This window comes from Nerophis lumbriciformis, linkage group LG08 (assembly GCF_033978685.3).
Source record: "Nerophis lumbriciformis linkage group LG08, RoL_Nlum_v2.1, whole genome shotgun sequence".
In the NCBI taxonomy this organism is placed as follows: Eukaryota; Metazoa; Chordata; class Actinopteri; order Syngnathiformes; family Syngnathidae; genus Nerophis; species Nerophis lumbriciformis.
In genome coordinates, this window is record NC_084555.2 from 12,434,813 (window position 1) to 12,455,000 (window position 20,188).

Genomic DNA, 20,188 nt, shown 5'->3' on the forward strand with positions numbered 1-20,188 from the left:
CTATTTTTTTAACAGACTATAATCCTGGTATATTGCTATGCTTTTTCCATGAAAAACAAATGAATCTCATTCCTGAATTGAAAACCAAGAATATATTGTTCTGGTGTAATTACGCCACCAGATGACGCCAGTAAAGTATGAGCATAATTCTCATAGCTTTGACGAGCGTAAATGAGTCAAACTGCCATTAACCCACGGAAATGCAATGAAAACGATCCTGGCAGTTATACATAACAAGGCAAATATATATAAAAGACTGGCGTAAAATCAATAAAGTCTTACTTGCTTTCTCTCATTCTAGATCCGCACTGTACAAATAATATTTTTATCCGCTTGACTGCTCAATCAAAATTTATGTTGTCCTGGACTATTGACCTATTCAAGAATGTAAATACCCAAACTTAAATATGCCACTGTTTAACAATTTTTTTTTTTTAGAAAAATTGCATATTTTGCATTGTCACATTATTTTTAAAAAAAAAACTGTAATTTTTGACTAAATGCAAACACATAAAAAAGTAATAAAAAATAATAATAATTATTAACAAACAACGTACACATGTGCACTCATACATATAAACACAATGCCATCATAAGGCCTACTGTAACACTCAATGAAACAGAGAACATCCATAAACTGTGGGAGCACTGTCGCTAACACGAGTGTAGAGCTGGGCGATATGGACCAAAACTCATTTTCCAATATAGTTTGGACCATAAACTAACCTATAAATGGAAATATTCGTTGCCGTAACTAAATATCTCCACCATGAATTTATTTTACATTTTTGGGACTTTTGGGGATCCCAAATAAACAAAAAAAGGTACCAACAAGTAAGAAAAGTAGGTTTTGCATAATAGGATCCCCAATTTAAGAGGCGTTTTGAGATAATAAAAAGTAAAAGCCTTGAAAATAATATAAGAAAAGTCAAATATAATCTTCAATCTTCTTTAAAATAACATTTAGCTATGCTCAATTCTTCAACTAACATAAACACAAAAGAACGATGTGAAATAAAGTGCCCTGGTTTAAGAGGACATGTTTAAATGTCAGTAGCAACATGAAAATAATTGACCGTTAACAATGGTGTTTTTATAGGTAAACATTATTCTAAGACATAAACACAAAGATGTTAGCCAGGAACACCAACCAACTGCTTCATGATGCTGTGTGACAGGCTGTGTTCTGAAAATTACTTTCAAAAAGTCATTCATTATAGTTACTTTACCAAAAAAGTAATTAAATTACAAACGGACTTACTCTTTATTAAATGTAATTAATTACTAGGTAAATTAATTATCTCGTTACTGAAAAAAAAAAAATCAAATATCTGGCATAATGCAGTTAGGATAAGTTTCAGTGTGTGCAACTGTGCCTTTTGCCTAATGACGTGTGACGCCAGCAAGTCCACGCTTCGTCTGAGTTTGAGCTGTTTTTGTTAGCTTATCAGGCCGGCAGCTCTTTTAAGTCTTTCAGTGGTTTGTGTTCCCTCTGCTGAATAAATAGATTGAATGTGCTTCCGTAGCTGCATGTTCTTGTCTACAAACGGGGTATTGTTTGGATGGCAAGTTTGTCACTTGTCATTTGTTGTTCAATATTACCTCCGACCCTCGTAGTTACTAGCGCGCTGTGCAGTTTATGTCAAGTTTTAAAGTGGTGGAAAAAAACGTGGTCTTTTAGTGACCAGTTCCTCCACCTAAGGACTTTGTTTTCTACCGTGTGGAAGACTTGGAGCTCACACACAGCCTCGCTACAGCTACACACACACAGCTGTCAATGCGTACAGAGGGATCAGTGACACCTCTGCGTCAATCACTTGTCCATTTGGTTATGGTTTAAGTTTATTGCAAACGTTATATAGATGGGCGAAAATGTTACTCTAGTTTGATCGAATATGGATGGATTTATCTCGGTTAGTTCCTCCAACTAAGGACTTTGTTTTCTACCGTGTAGAAAACTTGGAGCTCACACACAGCCTCGCTAAAGCTACACACACAGAGGGACCAGTGACCTCTCCGCGTCAATCACTTGTCCATTTCGTTATGGTTTAAGTTTATTGCAAACGTTATACAGATGGGCGAAAATGTTACTCGAATTTGATCAAATATGGATGGATTTATTTTGGTTAGTTCCTCCAACTAAGGACTTTGTTTTCTACCGTGTGGACGACTTGGAGCTCACACACAGCCTTGCTACAGCTACACACACAGCTGTAAAATGCGCACAGAGGGATCAGTGACACTTCCGCGTCAATCACTTGTCCATTTAGTTACGGTTTCAGTTTATTGCAAACGTTATACAAAGGGGCGAAAATGTTACTCGAGTTTGATCAAATATGGATGGATTTATTTTGGTTAGTTCCTCCAACTAAGGACTTTGTTTTCTACCGTGTGGAAGACTTGGAGCTCACACACAGCCTCGCTACAGCTACAAACACAGCTGTCAATGCGCACAGAGGGATCAGTGACACCTACGCGTCAATCACTTGTCTATTTGGTTATGGTTTAAGTTTATTGCAAACTTTAAACAGATGGGCGAAAATGTTACTGTATTTTAATCGAATATGGATGGATTGATCGAATATGGATGGATTTATCTTGGTTAGTTCCTCCAACTAAGGACTTTGTTTTCTACCGTGTAGAAAACTTGGAGCTCACACACAGCCTCGCTAAAGCTACACACACAGCTGTCAATGCGCACAGAGGGATCAGTGACACCTATGTGTCAATCACTTGTCCATTTGGTTATGGCTTAAGTTTATTGCAAACGTTATACAGATGGGCGAAAATTTTACTCTAGTTTGATCGAATATGGATGGATTGATCGAATATGGATGTATTTATCTTGGTTAGTTCCTCCAACTAAGGACTTTGTTTTCTACCGTGTAGAAAACTTGGAGCTCACACACAGCCTCGCTAAAGCTACACACACAGAGGGACCAGTGACACCTCCGCGTCAATCACTTGTCCATTTGGTTATGGTTTAAGTTGATTGCAAACGTTATACAGATGGGCGAAAATGTTACTCGAGTTTGATCAAATATGGATGGATTTATTTTGGTTAGTTCCTCCAACTAAGGACTTTGTTTTCTACCGTGTGGAAGACTTTGAGCTCACACACAGCCTCGCTACAGCTACACACACAGCTGTCAATGTGCACAGAGGGATCAGTGACACCTACGCGTCAATCACTTGTCCATTTGGTTATGGTTTAAGTTTATTGCAAACGTTATACAGATGGGCGAAAATGTTACTCAAGTTTGATCAAATATGGATGGATTTATTTTAGGTTAGTTCCTCCAACTAAGGACTTTGTTTTCTATCGTGTGGAAGACTTGGAGCTCACACAGTCTCGCTACAGCTACACACACAGCTGTCAATGCGCACAGAGGGATCAGTGACACCTACGCGTCAATCACTTGTCTATTTGGTTATGGTTTAAGTTTATTGCAAACTTTAAACAGATGGGCGAAAATGTTACTGTATTTTAATCGAATATGGATGGATTGATCGAATATGGATGGATTTATCTTGGTTAGTTCCTCCAACTAAGGACTTTGTTTTCTACCGTGTAGAAAACTTGGAGCTCACACACAGCCTCGCTAAAGCTACACACACAGAGGGACCAGTGACACCTCCGCGTCAATCACTTGTCCATTTGGTTATGGTTTAAGTTGATTGCAAACGTTATACAGATGGGCGAAAATGTTACTCGAGTTTGATCAAATATGGATGGATTTATTTTGGTTAGTTCCTCCAACTAAGGACTTTGTTTTCTACCGTGTGGAAGACTTGGAGCTCACACACAGCCTCGCTACAGCTACACACACAGCTGTCAATGTGCACAGAGGGATCAGTGACACCTACGCGTCAATCACTTGTCCATTTGGTTATGGTTTAAGTTTATTGCAAACATTATACAGATTGGCGAAAATGTTACTCAAGTTTGATCAAATATGGATGGATTTATTTTAGGTTAGTTTCTCCAACTAAGGACTTTGTTTTCTATCGTGTGGAAGACTTGGAGCTCACACACAGCCTCGCTACAGCTACACACACAGCTGTCAATGCGCACAGAGGGATCAGTGACACCTCCGCGTCAATCACTTGTCCTTTTGGTTATGGTTTAAGTTTATTGCAAACGTTATACAGATGGGCGAAAATTTTACTCTAGTTTGATTGAATATGGATGGATTGATCGAATATGGATGGATTTATCTTGGTTAGTTCCTCCAACTAAGGACTTTTTTTTCTACCGTGTAGAAAACTTGGAGCTCACACACAGCCTCGCTAAAGCTACACACACAGAGGGACCAGTGACCTCTCCGCGTCAATCACTTGTCCATTTGGTTATGGTTTAAGTTTATTGCAAACGTTATACAGATGGGCGAAAATTTTACTCGAGTTTGATCAAATATGGATGGATTTATTTTGGTTAGTTCCTCCAACTAAGGACTTTGTTTTCTACCGTGTGGAAGACTTGGAGCTCACACACAGCCTCGCTACAGCTACACACACAGCTGTAAAATTCGCACAGAGGGATCAGTGACACTTTCGCGTCAATCACTTGTCCATTTGGTTATGGTTTCAGTTTATTGCAAACGTTATACAAAGGGGCGGAAATTTTACTCTGGTTTGATCAAATATGGATGGATTTATTTTGGGAGAAAAGCTCTAATTAAAGGGTCTGTATTCGCACGTGTGCTACTTATTTCCCCCCCAATACTCGCACAACCTTTTTCTAGTGGCAAAGGCGACTGAAATGCTCGCACTGTACAGCGCTGAGTGTGCATAGTCAATCTTAAGGTTGCGCAAGGATTAATATTATCTTTGAAAAGGCAACATTTTGGTGGACCTAATATATACCTGTGACAGAAGGATGGCGAGGTGTTCCAGCGCCGGGTAATCAACCAGCCCCTTTCGTACAGCAGACAGATCCAAGTGTGTGAGAGTGTGTAGAGGGAGAGTTTTCAACACCAGCTCAAAGCCTGTGGAGCCCAGTGCATTGTGGGATAGACACACTGACTTCAGGTGGCCCGTCCCTGCAAGATAGACATTTTTTTTCCCCAACAAATTGTCCATCTGTTAAACATCTTATGGGATTATAAGCAGTGTTTCTTTGTGACCTGCGAGGGTGCTAGCGAGCAGCAGGCGATGTTGCTGCAGGAAGCGGGAAGTGAGGCTGCAGCCACGCAGGGATAGCTTGCCCAGCAGCGGGCAGGAGGACACCAGGCAGGACAGAGACTCTGATATATTGTCACCTAGTGGGTTCAAGCTCAGGTCCAATTCCTTCAGACACTGGCAAATATCAAAGACATGTAGATGAACTTCCCATTGTTGACACCATTTTCTTTGTTAAACTAGTTTAGACTAAGTCAACAGTGCCTCAGCTGGTTGCAGACGAGTACCGCACCCCATTTTGCCTCACTTATACCCAACACGTCCATCCATTCATCCATCCATCCACTTTCTAACGCTTGTCTCTTTCGAGGTTGAGGGTTGGATGGAGTCTATCCCAACATTAATCAATAAATCAAGTCCACACAATTGGAAGAAATCTTGATCAAATGTAGCCTGTAAAATTGTATTGTAAAGTTGTATTAAATATACAAATATCAGGATTAAAAAAATCATGCAATTGTACCAACAAAAAGACATATTTTTTGGGAAAAGTTATGATTTGGAAGAAAGTCCTAACACGGGCCACTATAGATTTTTTTATGCCATCCATCAATCTACTTCGGCTTATCTGAGATCGGATCGCGAGGGCAGCTAAGCAGGGAAGCCCAGACTTCCCTTTCACCAGCCACTTTGTCCAGTTCAGGCCAGCCGGGAGACATAGTCTTCCCAACATGTCCTGGGTCTTCCCCGTGGCCTTCTTCCGGTCGGACATGCCCTAAACACCTCTCTAGGGAGGCGTCCAAGGGGCATTCTGACCAGACGCCCGAACCACCTCATCAGGCACCTCTTGATGTGGAGGAGCAGCGGCTTTACTCTGAGCTCCTCCCGAATGACAGAGCTTCTCACCCTATCTCTAAGGGAGAGCCCCGCCACCCGACAAAGGAAACTCAGTTCGGCCGCTCGTACCCGTGATCTTGTCCTTTTGGTCATAACTCAAAATTCATGACCATAGGTAAGTCTTAATATTGTCAGAATACAGTCATATTAAAAAAAGAAAGAAAACAAATTATAAAAATAATTTGTGAAAAAAAAATGACATCATTTTCAAAGTTAGTCAAAACATTCATAAATTAATTATAATTATAGTATCGATTTTCTTAAATTAATTTTTAATTAATACACATAATTTTGCAACCAAAAAGTTATGAAATTATAGGAATAAAGTCATTATTTTACCTAATACAATACAATTTTAAGGGGGAAAAATCATAATATTAAGTGAAGTTGTGTGACTATTTTACAAAACAGCAATGTAATGAGTCTCAGGATAGTTAGTCATAATTAGGGGTGTCCCGAACCTTTTCACTCCTGATACCGATATTGGAGCCTTGAGTATTGGCCGATATTGACATTAATCCGATACAACAGAAATCATACATCATTTTCTTATTTTGTAGTGTTGATTGTCATAAAAGGCTTTATTAGGTGAAATTACTCAAACAGAATAAGGATAGGCCTGAAAAACATATTTATTCATTTCTGGAAAGGACTTCTAACGCCTTTAAGTTGAAGGGTAATTGTTGGGTACCGTATTTTTCGGAGTATAAGTCGCACCTGCCGAAAATGCATAATAAAGAAGGAAAACAACATACCGTATTTTCCGCACTATAAGGCGCACCTAAAAACCACAAATTTTCTCAAAAGCTGACAGTGCGCCTTATAACCCGGTGCGCTTTATATATGGATAAATATTAAGATTCATTTTCATAAAGTTTCGGTCTCGCAACTTCGGTAAACAGCCGCCATCTTTTTTCCCCGTAGAAGAAGCGCGCGGTGCATGCTGGGATATGTGACGTTTCATTTCCATTTGTGTGTTTATGTAAAGACCCCAAAATGGCTCCTATTAAGTGTGTTGTCTGTCTAATTATAAATAATGCAGACGAGGCGTGTTAACTGAGTTCTCAACGTTTACTCACAGCGTGCTCATAACCACATTCTAACTGCCAGCATACAACAACGCTTCTCAGGGCTACCGCGCATGCTCGTCACTATCGTTGCATGCTGGGTAGTGTAGTTGTTATATTTGCTAGCTCATAACATCACATTAAGAGACACGCTTACGCGCTTAATTCAATACTCGCCGTCATTCCGGGTGGATTGACAAAAGACCTCCAGCCGCTAGATATTGGTGTCAACAGGGCATTCGAAGCTAGACTGCTAACTGCGTGGGAACAGTGGATGACAGAAGGCCAACACACGTGACGTTCACCAAGACAGGGAGGCAGGGAGACAGCGCCAGACGACATTTTGGATCCCACATTCGCCCAACTTTTCAATTCGGACAACGAAGGAGAATAATTCGAGGGATTTATGAATGAAGAATAACTTCAGAAAGTGAGCGTTATGTTTATTTTGTGTGTTGTGACATTAACGTTCGAGCAACATTATGTTGCTATTGCTCTGCACTATTTTGAATTTTACTATGTTTGTGATTGCACATTTGCGTACATTTTGGGAGTGAACAGAGTTGTTAGAACGCTGGTTTTTAATATATTATTAAAGTTTGACTGACCTATCTGACTGTTTTTTTTGACATTCCTTTAGCGCAGTTAGATGCGGCTTACAACACCGGGCGGCTTATAGGTGGACAAAGTTTTGAAATATGCCGTTCATTGAAGGCGCGGCTTTTAACCCAGGGCGCCTTATGGTGCGGAAAATACGGTATATAAGTCGCACTGGAGTATAAGTCGCATTTTTTGGGGACATTTATTTGATAAAACCCAACACCAAGAATAGACATTTGAAAGGCAATTTAAAATAAATAAAGAATAGTGAACAACAGGCTGAATAAGTGTACGTTATATGACGCATAAATAACCAACTGAGAATGTGCCTGGTATGTTAACGTAACATATTATGGTAAGAGTCATTCAAATAACTATAACATATAGAACATGCTATACGTTTACCAAACAATCTGTCCCTCCTAATCGCTAAATCCCATGAAATGGTATACGTCTCGTCTCTTACGTGAATGAGCTAAATAATATTATTTGATATTTTACGGTAATGTGTTAATAATTTCACACATAAGTCGCTCCTGAGTATAAGTCGCACCCCCGGCCAAAGTATGAAAAAAACTGCGACTTATCGTCCGGAAAATACGGTAATTGCTCTTTTGGCGATATCTCGTGACCATAATAAATATTTATGTGAGACTCACAACGCAGTAAGTTGAATGATGTGGACACATTTGTTACTGGATATTTTCTAATATGCTTCGGCCATGGAGACTTTGTATGTATGAGAGATTTGCAACTATAATCATAATTGATAAATGACGTGTTTTAGACTGCAATATTGTTCAATTAAGGACACTTATTACATATGTCTAGCTTGCGTGCTATCGTGTGCTTAGCTGTTGTGTAGCTGCTAGGTCCTAGTAACCTATAGCCTACAATGTTTACCTTTTGTAAATAACTCGACTAAAATACACAAAAATACCAACCTTGTGTGTTTATCGGAGGACATTTAGATGTTACCTGGCTGTCCAACTTTACACAGGTAAACGCTCTGCAGAACTGCTTGTATTGAACATTCAAATTTAAGTCGATATTATCCAATATCCAATATCTACCATGAATTGATTACGTGGACCCCGACTTAAACAAGTTGAAAAACTTATTTGAGTGTTACCATTTCGTGGTCAATTGTACGGAATATGTACTGAACTGTGCAATCTACTAATAAAAGTTTCAATCAATCAATCAATCAATCAATCAATCCGATATCAATATCGGATCTGGACACCCCTAGTAGTAACTATCATATACTGTCGTAACATGATCCAAGAAAGAATGAAATATCACATTTTCTGATAAGTTATGTATGTATGTGTACACACACACACACACACACACACACACACACACACACACACACACACACACGTATATTTTACTACTTTTTCAGCAAGACTATATAAAAAAAAAAAATATATATATATATATATATATATATATGTATATATATATATATATATATATATATATAGACTTTAAGCTCATCAGGATGAAAAATGCTGCTTTACCGGAAATGCAGGATGGCTGACTCCTTTTAAAGCGTTGGCTGCCTTCTCAAGCCCCTCCCCCGTAACCTGATTGGCCGAAAGGTCCAGCAGACAGAGCCGTGGCATGGTGATAGCCGTGGTCATCAGCTCGGCGAGGAGGTTATCGTGGAGGCGGTTGCCCGAAAGGCGTAGCTCTGTGAGGCTGGCCTGTAGTTTGAGGGCGCGTAAGAGGGCGGCGAGGGAGGACGGGGCCAGGCCGAGGCCGCACACCAACACGGAGGAACTGCCGTCCTGCACCTCACACAGTCGGGTGACGCGCTTGTTCTCTGCTGCATGGCACCACACATAGATTGAAGTTGCACTATGATTTATGATTTATTTGTGTTTGTATGTAGGTGTGTTGATTGCTCACCTACTGCCAGGCTGAGGCATGCCTTCTTGTAGCGCTCTGGAAGAGGGGGCAGGTCCCAGGAAGACACCTCAGCCAACACCTGCAACATTCCGCATTCAATCCTAACTTTGCCACAATGCTCTTGGGACATGAAGACTAGAGAAGTCCCGATCTCGATCATCATGGCATCGAATCAGGGACTGATATTTGCCTTTTTTAACTGACTAACTTTACGGCAGCTGTCACAGTTATTGTGTGGCTAAAGATTGTACTCGCGTCAAAGATTCCTTCAAAAGAGATGCACGCTCAGAGAGACACAATTACATTTCTATATTCATTGTTACACACATACATTCCAGGAGGGTGCGTGTCTTGCAAGAACGCCGGCTCGAATTTGAGAGAAAGCTTCGAAAAACGCGCAGTCTATCCACAGTGCAAAGCTGCTTCTAAGATACTAATTGTGACCACCATGGCAGAAAATAAACTAAGATTCTTGAATGGGGGAGTAGAGGAAAATAAATGGTTAAGCATGCTACACACACACACACACACACACACACACACACAAACTCACACAAACTGAGCAGGACTACCGCTAAAGCTTCAATTTATTATAGGTGTGATCGATCCAGATGTCGATACTATCGGTGCATAATGTAGTATCAGTAAATAAATGATAATAAAGTGATTTGATTGTTTTTTGTTCTTGTTTTTACAAAATTATTTGTGGTTTTTTTTTTGTTATTGTTTACAAAGTCAATGAGTAAGTCTTTGGATACAGGAAAGCTTTAAGGGTAAAACCCAAAATATTCAAAATAGGAGCTAATCGTAGTTTTTGCTTTTTTTAAGTTAGCCACTTTATTTTGTTAGAAAAAGTGTACAGTATGTAGCATTTAGCGGTGGGAATCTTTAGGCCAGTGTTTTTCAACCTTTTTTGAGCCAAGGCACATTTTTTTCATTGAAAAAATGCAGAGGCACACCACCAGTAGAAATCATTAAAAAATGTAACTCAGCAGCCGATATTGACAATTAAAAGTCATTGTCGCAATTGTTGAATACGATTTTAAACCATAACCAAGCATGCATCACTATAGCTCTTGTCTCAAAGTAGGTGTACTGTCACCACCTGTCACATCACGCCGTGACTTATTTTGAGTTTTTTGCTGTTTTCCTGTGTGTAGTGTTTTAGTTCTTGTCTTGCGCTCCTATTTTGGTGGCTTTTCCTCTTTAGTTGGTATTTTCCTGTAGCAGTTTCACGTCTTCCTTGACAGCTATTCCCCACACCTGCTTTGTTTTAGCAATCAAGAATATTTCAGTTGTTTTTATCCTTCTTTGTGGGGACATTGTCATGTCATGTTCGGATGTACTTTGTGGACGCTGTCTTTGCACCACAGTAAGTCTTTGCTGTCGTCCAGCATTCTGTTTTTGTTTACTTTGTAGCCAGTTGAGTTTTAGTTTCGTTCTGCATAGCCTTCCCTACGCTTCAATGCCTTTTCTTAGCGGCACTCACCTTTTGTTTATTTTTGGTTTAAGCAGTAGACACCTTTTTACCTGCACACTGCCTCCCGCTGTTTCCGACATCTACAAAGCAATTAGCTACCGGCTGCCACCTACTGATATGGAAGAGTATAATGTGGTAAGTCTGCCGATCTCAGACAGCACAGACAATCAACAATGGCACATTATTTGCGGATTATAATTACTGGTTTGCAAAAAATATTTTTTAACCAAATAAATCAAATCAAGTCAAATCAACTTTATTTATAAATAGGTGAAATTAGATAATCTCCCACGGCACACCACACTGCATCTCACGGCACACTAGTGTGCCGCGGCACAATGGTTGAAAAACACTGCTTTAGGCACCTCACGATTCGATACGGATACCACATCTTGGGCAGATGATTCGACTGAGAATCGATTCTTAAGTCCACATGATTCTTGTAATATACATTTCGGGAAATTCGGTATTTATATTATAATAAAATCTTTCAAAAGCTGTTTATAGGTTACAAGGGCTACTTTTGGTTGCTGACAAATATGTGCATTGTTTGCCTAAAAAACATTTTTTTAAATTTAATTTATAAAAATTACAGGCTCTTAATCAATCTAAAAATAGAGCAACCCAAACTCCAACAATATTTTTTACAAAGCAATTTATGAGGGGGCGACTTGTCCAGGGTGTACCCCGCCTTCCGCCCGATTGTAGCTGAGATAGGCTCCAGCGCCCCCCACGACCCCGAAGGGAATAAGCGGTAGGAAATGGATGGATGGATGGAATTTATAAGACATACAAATACAATACTTAATACTTAAGGAAAACTAAAGTTAATAAAAGCAACAGTATCAGTAATACAGTAATAATAATAAAAATAGATGTTTTTAATGTTTTTAATCCAAAAATGTATTCTAGCAAAAAAAGAACATTGGCAAAAAAAAACCTCAAACCTTTATTCATACTTGCCAACCTTGAGACCTCCGATTTCGGGAGGTGGGGGGCGGGGAGCGTGGTCAGGGGTGGGGCGGGGCGTGGTTGGGGGCGTGGTTAAGAGGGGAGGAGTATATTGACAGCTAGAATTCACCAAGTCAAGTATTTCATACATCCATCCATCCATCCATTTTCTACCGCTTATTCCCTTCGGGGTCGCGGGGGGCGCTGGAGCCTATCTCAGCTACAATTGGGCGGAAGGTGGGGTACACCCTGGACAAGTCGCCACCTCATCACAGGGCCAACACAGATAGACAGACAACATTCACACTCACATTCACACACTAGGGCCAATTTAGTGTTGCCAATCAACCTATCCCCAGGTGCATGTCTTTGGAGGTGGGAGGAAGCCGGAGTACCCGGAGGGAACCCACGCAGTCACGGGGAGGACATGCAAACTCCACACAGAAAGATCCCGAGGCCGGGATTGAACTCACGACTACTCAGGACCTTCGTATTGTGAGGCAGACGCACTAACCCTTCTTCCACCGTGCTGCCGTATTTCATACATATATATATATATACACATACATATATATATATATATATATATATATATATATATATATATATATATATCCTGAAAATATGCAAACAAAACTGTGTTTAGATAATTGATACTTCAAACTTGCATAAATAAATCTTAAGGAATATAACATAACTTGGCTTCTGAGAGCTTCAAAATGTAATGAATAAAATGCTAAAGTTGTTGATAAACAAGCAATTATTTTAATAATTAAATATGGTCATTTTAAATGAATTATGATAATTTAAAATTAATTTTTTCAAATATGTTTATTTTAATGTATAATTCTATGGCTGGATGTAATAAGGAGTCAGAAAATATACAAATAAAAATACAATTAATTTTTATGTTTTTAGCAAAATAATAAATAAATAAAAGAGTAAAAATGTATTTCGTTTTTGTTTTTTTTAATTAATATATATATATTTATTTTTAGGTAAGATAAACATAATAATACAATTTATCTGTAGTCTGGATGATTTAGTTCTTGTCACCCTGTTGTCCTCCCGTTGTGAAAAAAGGCTGTCCTCACTCAGGTCTGCACGGAGCTGGAGGGGGCGTGGCCTCCAGCTCCGAGATTTTCGGGAGAATATTTGTCCCGGGAGGTTTTCGGGAGAGGCGCTGAATTTCGGGAGTCTCCCGGAAAATTCGGGAGGGTTGGCAAGTATGCCTTTATTTATTAATGTATTAATCAATTCTCAAAAATGTTGAATCGATTTTGAATAAAAATAAACACGAGTTGTGATTTGGATGTGAAACAATTTCTTGAGCACCCCTAGAAGCATTCAATACCACACATTTAATATGTCATCTGATTTACAACAACACCAACAAATTCTGAATCGAATAAGCTTCATAAAATGTGTCACTGTGCTTTACTTTCGTTAGTGATATGAAACATTTTCAGATCTGTAATGTATTGTCGAAGTATCGGATCGAGATTCAAAATTGGATCGGATCTATGGCCAAAAAATGTTGATCAGGACAACCCAAATTAATACATAATAATAGTAAAACATTGCAAACCTCCTCGTTGGTGTGCAGAACGGCCAACAGGAGGTCATGCGGGCACAGCAGAGCGCCTTCTTTCTGCAGAGAGAGGCGAGGCAGGAGGCCGCACTTGTGGTAATAACGCTGGGCGGCCTGATTGCAGAGCCACGACACAGTGCACGAGTCTGCCTCGCTATAATGTAGCGTCACTGTTATTATTTAGATTAAAGCTGTACAACATCTTAATCATCAAACCTTTGTGGAACTGGGATGAGGAAGACGTCATCCTGTACTCTGACCCTCATCCTTATTGGCGGAGGCAGCGACGCAGGGATGGAGGAAGTCTGAGTTGGAGGCTGAAATGAACGCAAAACAAAACATGAAAAAGGTTTTTGGATTAAAATTGAAGCCTCTTCTCGTGTTCTGACCTGAATGTGCATGTGTTGAGGTGGCGGAGGCGTCTCTGGTCTCATGTCGTCATCTGTCAGGGTGGGGCTATGTGACCTGTTGATCTCTCGTCTTCCCAATCGAACCATCCCGGGCATTTGTGTCATTTTGACCTGCTGAGGCTTCACTGAGCTGTTCTTTCTCAGAGAGACACCTCTGCTGGTGGATGGCAGAACTGCAGCACCAGAAAAAGTACAACATAGTTGAAAATATGGACAGAGAAAATAAAGAAAGTTAACTTCTTACTCCTGCAGGACATCTGAGAGTTCGAACCCCTGACTGTTAAAGGTAGACCGTCATCTCCTCTGGCACCATTCTGAACTTGAAGCCTCCTCTTCTTCTTCGGCTGACTCTCCTGCAAATCGTCCTCCAGCCAGTCATCCATCAGATACTCCTCCTCGGGAACCAAAGCTGATTTGATGCTTGATGAAAGGCCCGGCGGTGTGCTGGAGAAATGAGGCTGCGTGCGGCCCTGCAGGAGCGTTTTAGCGCTGCCCAACCCTCGGATGGCGCTGTGGTACGCTGCCTGGGCAAAGACGGACGATGCGGAGGGATCTCTGACAGTTGAGCCACCCTCCTTGTTTGGGCTCGTAGCCTTTGGAATGGCGGGTCTCGGGCGAACTGGACGGAGCGGACTAATAGGGATGTCAGAGTCACTCTCTTCTGAAGAGCTGCTCTTATTCTGAAAAACAGATTTGATTATGTTTTTCGAAACACTGGACTTCCTCAAAAAGTGGGCCTCATTTATGTCTGAGATTGACAAATGTGTTACAAATCAAATATTTTCTTAGCTAGGTCATAAAAACCTGTTTAAAACCTTCTAAATAGGTTTTTCAAAATAATGACAGCCGTCGAGACATGAAATAACAGCCTTTGGTCACTTTTACACTCTCAAGCATGTGAGCACCCGCACCCTTTGAGGAAAAGAAGAGGAACATTTCTATTGGCACAAAGTGCTGGCAGTAAAAAAAAAAAAAAAAAAGCCCCGAATGAAAACTTTTAAAATCAAGATTACATTTCCTGCAATTGGGTGCATTTTTACAATATATTTTGCCTTTAGATTCATTGTAATCTACCAAACCCTTTTGGCTGTCTATTTAACACTTACATGTCCCATGTAATGTACCACAGACGTACTAGGTTTTTTTAGTAGATAAATTATTAACATTATTATCATTGAAAATGTAATGTAAAAATCTATAACATACAAAGAACTTACAAAAGGTTTCCCATTTGGACACTTTATTCTATCGCCACGCCCCCTCGGGTAATATACTTCCGGTCTTGTGACCTCTGTTTACATCCATCCATTTTCTACCCCTTTTTGGGGTCGCTGGAGCCTATCTCAGCTACAATCGGGCGTAAGGCGGGGTACACCCTGGACAAGTCGCCACCTCATCGCAGGGCCAACACAGATAGACAGACAACATTCACACTCACATTCACACACTAGGGCCAATTTTAGTGTTGCCAATCAACCTATCCCCAGGTGCATGTTTTTGGCAGTGGGAGGAAGCCCGAGTACCCGGAGGGAACCCAGGCAGTCACGGGGAGAACATGCAAACTCCACACAGAAAGATCCAGAGCCCGGGATTGAACTCAGGACTACTCCGGACCAATGTTCCCTCTAATTGTTCATGTGTCTGAGCAAACACAAAAACTCCCTGAGCATTCAGTGGAGCACATGTGAGCAACATCACACGTGGTAATACCAGCAGCACACCTGTCTCAAACCAATCTTTTATAATAACACTCAAATGAGAGGAGTCATTTTCGTGAGATTATTTTGTAATATTAGTGATTTGGCCCACTTGTAATGAAAATAAAAGAAATCTTGTTTTTCATAAGTTATGTATTAGTATTGTACAATATGTCTGGGTGGGGGTCCTGCTTTGGAAATCATTGTACCCCTTTCAGAGATCACATTTAGTTCCCCTTAAACGTCCTCATGTTGCACAATGAAATGTAAGCATAGGATGAAGTGTGCATTCCTGTAACTTTCTCTAGTAACAGCATTTCATGGTTAATATAAATAAATTAACATTAATAAAAATGACAGTAGAATAAGCACACGTATGACTGAGGAGTCATAGTGTAACTTTATGTGGTGTTTGAGTTGTCCGACTTTTTGTGTGGCCATAAACGCACCAGTGGCTTAGTGGCAAGAGGAACAGCGAGTACCTGCAGCTGAGGTGAATGCGCAACACATTTAGTTTAGATCCAATTTTGGGGATATTTCATAAAAAAAGCACGGGAGTGACATTTTGACGCAAAAATTAATGTTAAAAAAACGTGGAATTCCACATTTTTTGCGTACATTTCAGATGCCTGCACTCTTTTAATCCAACATAGTAATGCTGTCTGAGGCTGAGCCAATCAGTTGACACGATACTGAACAGCGCGTTCTACATTGTTTGGTCTCCTTTAGTGGCCAAGGCACCTGTAGTACTGATATGTTTAAATGATGTAGCCATTGTTATGCTTTAAAAATACTTAATTTAAGACCAAAAAAATTGTAGAAGATGCTTACCGTATTTTTCGGACTATAAATCGCAGTTTTTTTTCATAGTTTGGCCAGGGGTGCGAGTTATACTCAGGAGCGACTTATGTGTGAAACAGTGACGTGCGGTGAGGTTGATGGCTGGTGAGGCACTGACTTCATCACAGTCAGATTTACAAACATATGAACCCTAAAGAGTATCTTATTCACCATTTGATTGGCAGCAGTTAACGGGTTATGTTTAAAAGCTCATACCAGCATTTTTCCCTGCTTGGCACTCAACATCAAGGGTTGGAATTGGGGGTTAAATCACCAAAAATTATTCCCGGGCACGGCGCCGCTGCTGCCCACTGCTCCCCTCACCTCCCAGGGGGTGATCAAGGGATGGGTCAAATGCAGAGGACAAATTTCACCACACCTAGTGTGTGTGTGACAATCATTGGTACTTTAACTTAACTTTAACTTTACACATACAAACTGTAGCACACAAAAAAGCACATTTAATAAAACAAAATTTATTATGGTCTTACCTTTACTTATAAATAAAGTCCATTCGCCGCTGTTGTGCTGGATTAATGAACCCCCTGACGGGTGTGTTATATCAACTAAAGCCCTCACTCAAACTTTCCACGTGCAAGATTGAATCTATTTAAAAAAAGTGTAACCGAGGGTTTATAAATGTCGCCTATACTGTATGAAACTACAAAATAACAAACACGGAGGCTCCAGTTTACAAAAGGACCACTTTATTACCTTCTTTCAAAAACCTCCGCTCCACTACAACATGTCATCACTTCCGCTCTTGGCGCCTTCAAAATAAGAGCTCAAGGCATATACTGTATAACAGCGCATAACAGGAACTTAACATCACAAAGAGGAAAGCCCATAAAAATAGGTTACAAAAGTTATTTAATAAGAAGCCAAAAAGTGCAAAAACAATAATGTTCATGTTGGAGGAGTTGTGAATTAGATACACCTGCAGTCTGCAGGTGTACCTAATGTTGTGGCCCTGCAGTCATTCACAACTCCTCCAACACGAACATTATTGTTTTTGCACTTTTTGGATTCTTATGAAATCCATCCATCCATCCATCCATTTTCTACCGCTTATTCCTTTCGGGGTCGCGGGGGGCGCTGGAGCCTATCTCAGCTACAATCGGGCGGAAGGCGGGGTACACCCTGGACAAGTCGCCACCTCATCGCAGGGCCAACACAGATAGACAGACAACATTCACACTCACATTCACACACTAGGGCCAATTTAGTGTTGCCAATCAACCTATCCCCAGGTGCATGTCTTTGGAGGTGGGAGGAAGCCGGAGTACCCGGAGGGAACCCACGCAGTCACGGGGAGAACATGCAAACTCCACACAGAAAGATCCCGAGGCCGGGATTGAACTCACAACTACTCAGGACCTTCGTATTGTGAGGCAGACGCACTAACCCCTCTTCCACCGTGCTTATGAAATAACTTTTTTAAATAGATTTAATCTTGCACGTGGAAAGTTTAAGTGTGGGCTTTAGTTGATATAACAATTCTACGGCGGGGGTGCAGGAGGCGTTGGCTACTGGAGCCTCGGCCAGTGCGTCTTTTGCAGCCGTTTTATGATCGCTCAGCACAAGAAATACGTTACACACATACAGTTGTTGACAAAATACACTGTACATTATATACCTCAGCTAACTAAACAATGGAAATGTATAATATAATTCATATAGCAATACAGTCTCACTGCACAGCAGGCCAGCAGTTAGCCGAGTCCGTCCATGTTGAGGCACTGAGTGACGTGCCTCAACTGGCTGCTGTTCACCGCACCGTCTCTTCTCAGTATTTGAACGGCAAATGTGAAAATTCAGCAATTTTGAATAAAAATAATCTAAAACTGGTGAAGTTAAATGGAAAATAACTTTATAGTATAATCACTGCATACATATAACAATTTAATTTTTTTTTTTCTTTTTACATTTTTTTTCTTTCCATGATGGCAGGTGAGGCCCCGCCTCACCTGCCTCTAGTGACTGCACGTCACTGGTGTGAAATTATTAACACATTACCGTAAAATATCAAATAATATTATTCATCTCATTCACGTAAAAGACTAGACATATAAGATTTCATGGGATTTAGTGATTAGGAGTGACAGATTGTTTGGTAAATGTATAGCATGTTCTATATGCTATAGTTATTTGAATGACTCTTACCATAATATGTTACTTTAACATACCAGGCACGTTCTCAGTTGGTTATTTATGCCTCATATAACGTACACTTATTCAGCCTGTTGTTCACTATTCTTTATTTATTTTAAATTGCCTTTCAAATGTCTATTCTTGGTGTTGGGTTTTATCAAATACATTTACCCAAAAAACGCGACTTATACTCCAGTGCGACTTATATATGTTTTTTTCCTTCTTTATTATGCATTTTCGGCCGGTGCAACTTATACTCCGGAGCGACTTATACTCCGAAAAATACGGTAATTTATTTATTTATTTTTTTAAATATCCCAAAAACTCTGCCCTGTGTTGAAGCCGCAATATTCAAATCGCAATGTGGCGAAGGACGACTCTAATCTGTTTTAAATGATCAATATGGTAACTATGGATGGATAATGAATTTGGTACTTTTTTTTAGGTGCCTATCGAAGACAGTCAGTACTACCAGGTACCGATTAATGAAACATCAAACAGTGCCATATTACATTAACAATACCTTACTCTGGTTGCAAACTGGCATCTGTTCAAGCACTAGGCGTGGAAACAAGCAGTCAAGCACTCAGAGTGGACTCATCTGAACTGCCTCTAAGTAATGTTACAATTTTCCATGCCTACAAAGCAAAAAGAAAGTGCTCAAAAGTACATTAAGACTCCACTCTTCAAAAAGCTTGAGCTTGTTGCTAATTTACATTGGGTTTAGCATTAGCTACTTTCCATGGCAATTTTAAAACCTCCTAATTTGGTCATCAAACTACAACTATGATGCACATTACAATAAAACAGCTGGTGTGTAATATGTACAATACTTGCAGTATAAACACTTTGTAGGGCTCAAAAATAAATAAAGAAATCTATCTAACATTAGAAAAGACTATAACATTCAACGTGATGGCTAAGACGACTTATTGACTATGGCAACACACTGAAGTTTATACACAACTGCCATCTAATGTCTTGGAATTGCAACTGTATGCAAAGTATACTACGTACAGTACAATTCTACCACAAAAGTACCGAAAATTAGTACCGTATGGATTCCCAGGTACCGGGAATTGGCACCGTATCGATTTAAAAGTGAAAGGGACCCATCCCTGATGCCAACATATAAGCTGTAATTACCCCATAAAGAAGAGTTGCCTCTGTCCCTCTGGCTCGCCGACGCTGAGATGAGCTGTTTAGCTGCTGTCGCGAGAGACTAGCAGACGCTGTCGTGTTCACCTCTGACCTCTCGCTGCTTCCAGGCCAGTCTTGGCTAGAGGCACAGCCCCCTTCTGAGGACGTTAGGGGCTCAGAGTTCTCGGCATCAAATAGCTGGCTGTCTTGAAATGAGTCAAAAGGTTTGGGAGGGGCAGCGGCAACGTGGACTGCAGATGGAAATAGATACAATAGTGTGCAAAAAAGATGTGTATTGATGGAAAAAAAAGATGTACTTACCGCCT

At 40.3% G+C, this 20,188-nt stretch overlaps 1 protein-coding gene across 1 annotated transcript in view; it reads right to left on the reverse strand.

The window, feature by feature from the left end:
* The window catches only part of tonsl (tonsoku-like, DNA repair protein), a 60,105-nt gene that overhangs the window by 5,204 nt on the left and 34,713 nt on the right, over window positions 1-20,188 (reverse strand). Inside the window, exons 16-25 of the mRNA XM_061968303.2 lie at window positions 20,184-20,188; window positions 19,869-20,113; window positions 14,279-14,714; window positions 14,014-14,207; window positions 13,841-13,941; window positions 13,622-13,778; window positions 9,603-9,681; window positions 9,212-9,519; window positions 5,127-5,298; window positions 4,867-5,042 (exon numbers count right to left, since the gene is read on the reverse strand). The exon at window positions 20,184-20,188 is cut by the window's right edge and continues 119 nt beyond it. Of these exons, the coding sequence (XP_061824287.2) occupies window positions 4,867-5,042; window positions 5,127-5,298; window positions 9,212-9,519; window positions 9,603-9,681; window positions 13,622-13,778; window positions 13,841-13,941; window positions 14,014-14,207; window positions 14,279-14,714; window positions 19,869-20,113; window positions 20,184-20,188 (1,873 nt within the window). The remainder of the gene's footprint in view (window positions 1-4,866; window positions 5,043-5,126; window positions 5,299-9,211; window positions 9,520-9,602; window positions 9,682-13,621; window positions 13,779-13,840; window positions 13,942-14,013; window positions 14,208-14,278; window positions 14,715-19,868; window positions 20,114-20,183) is intronic.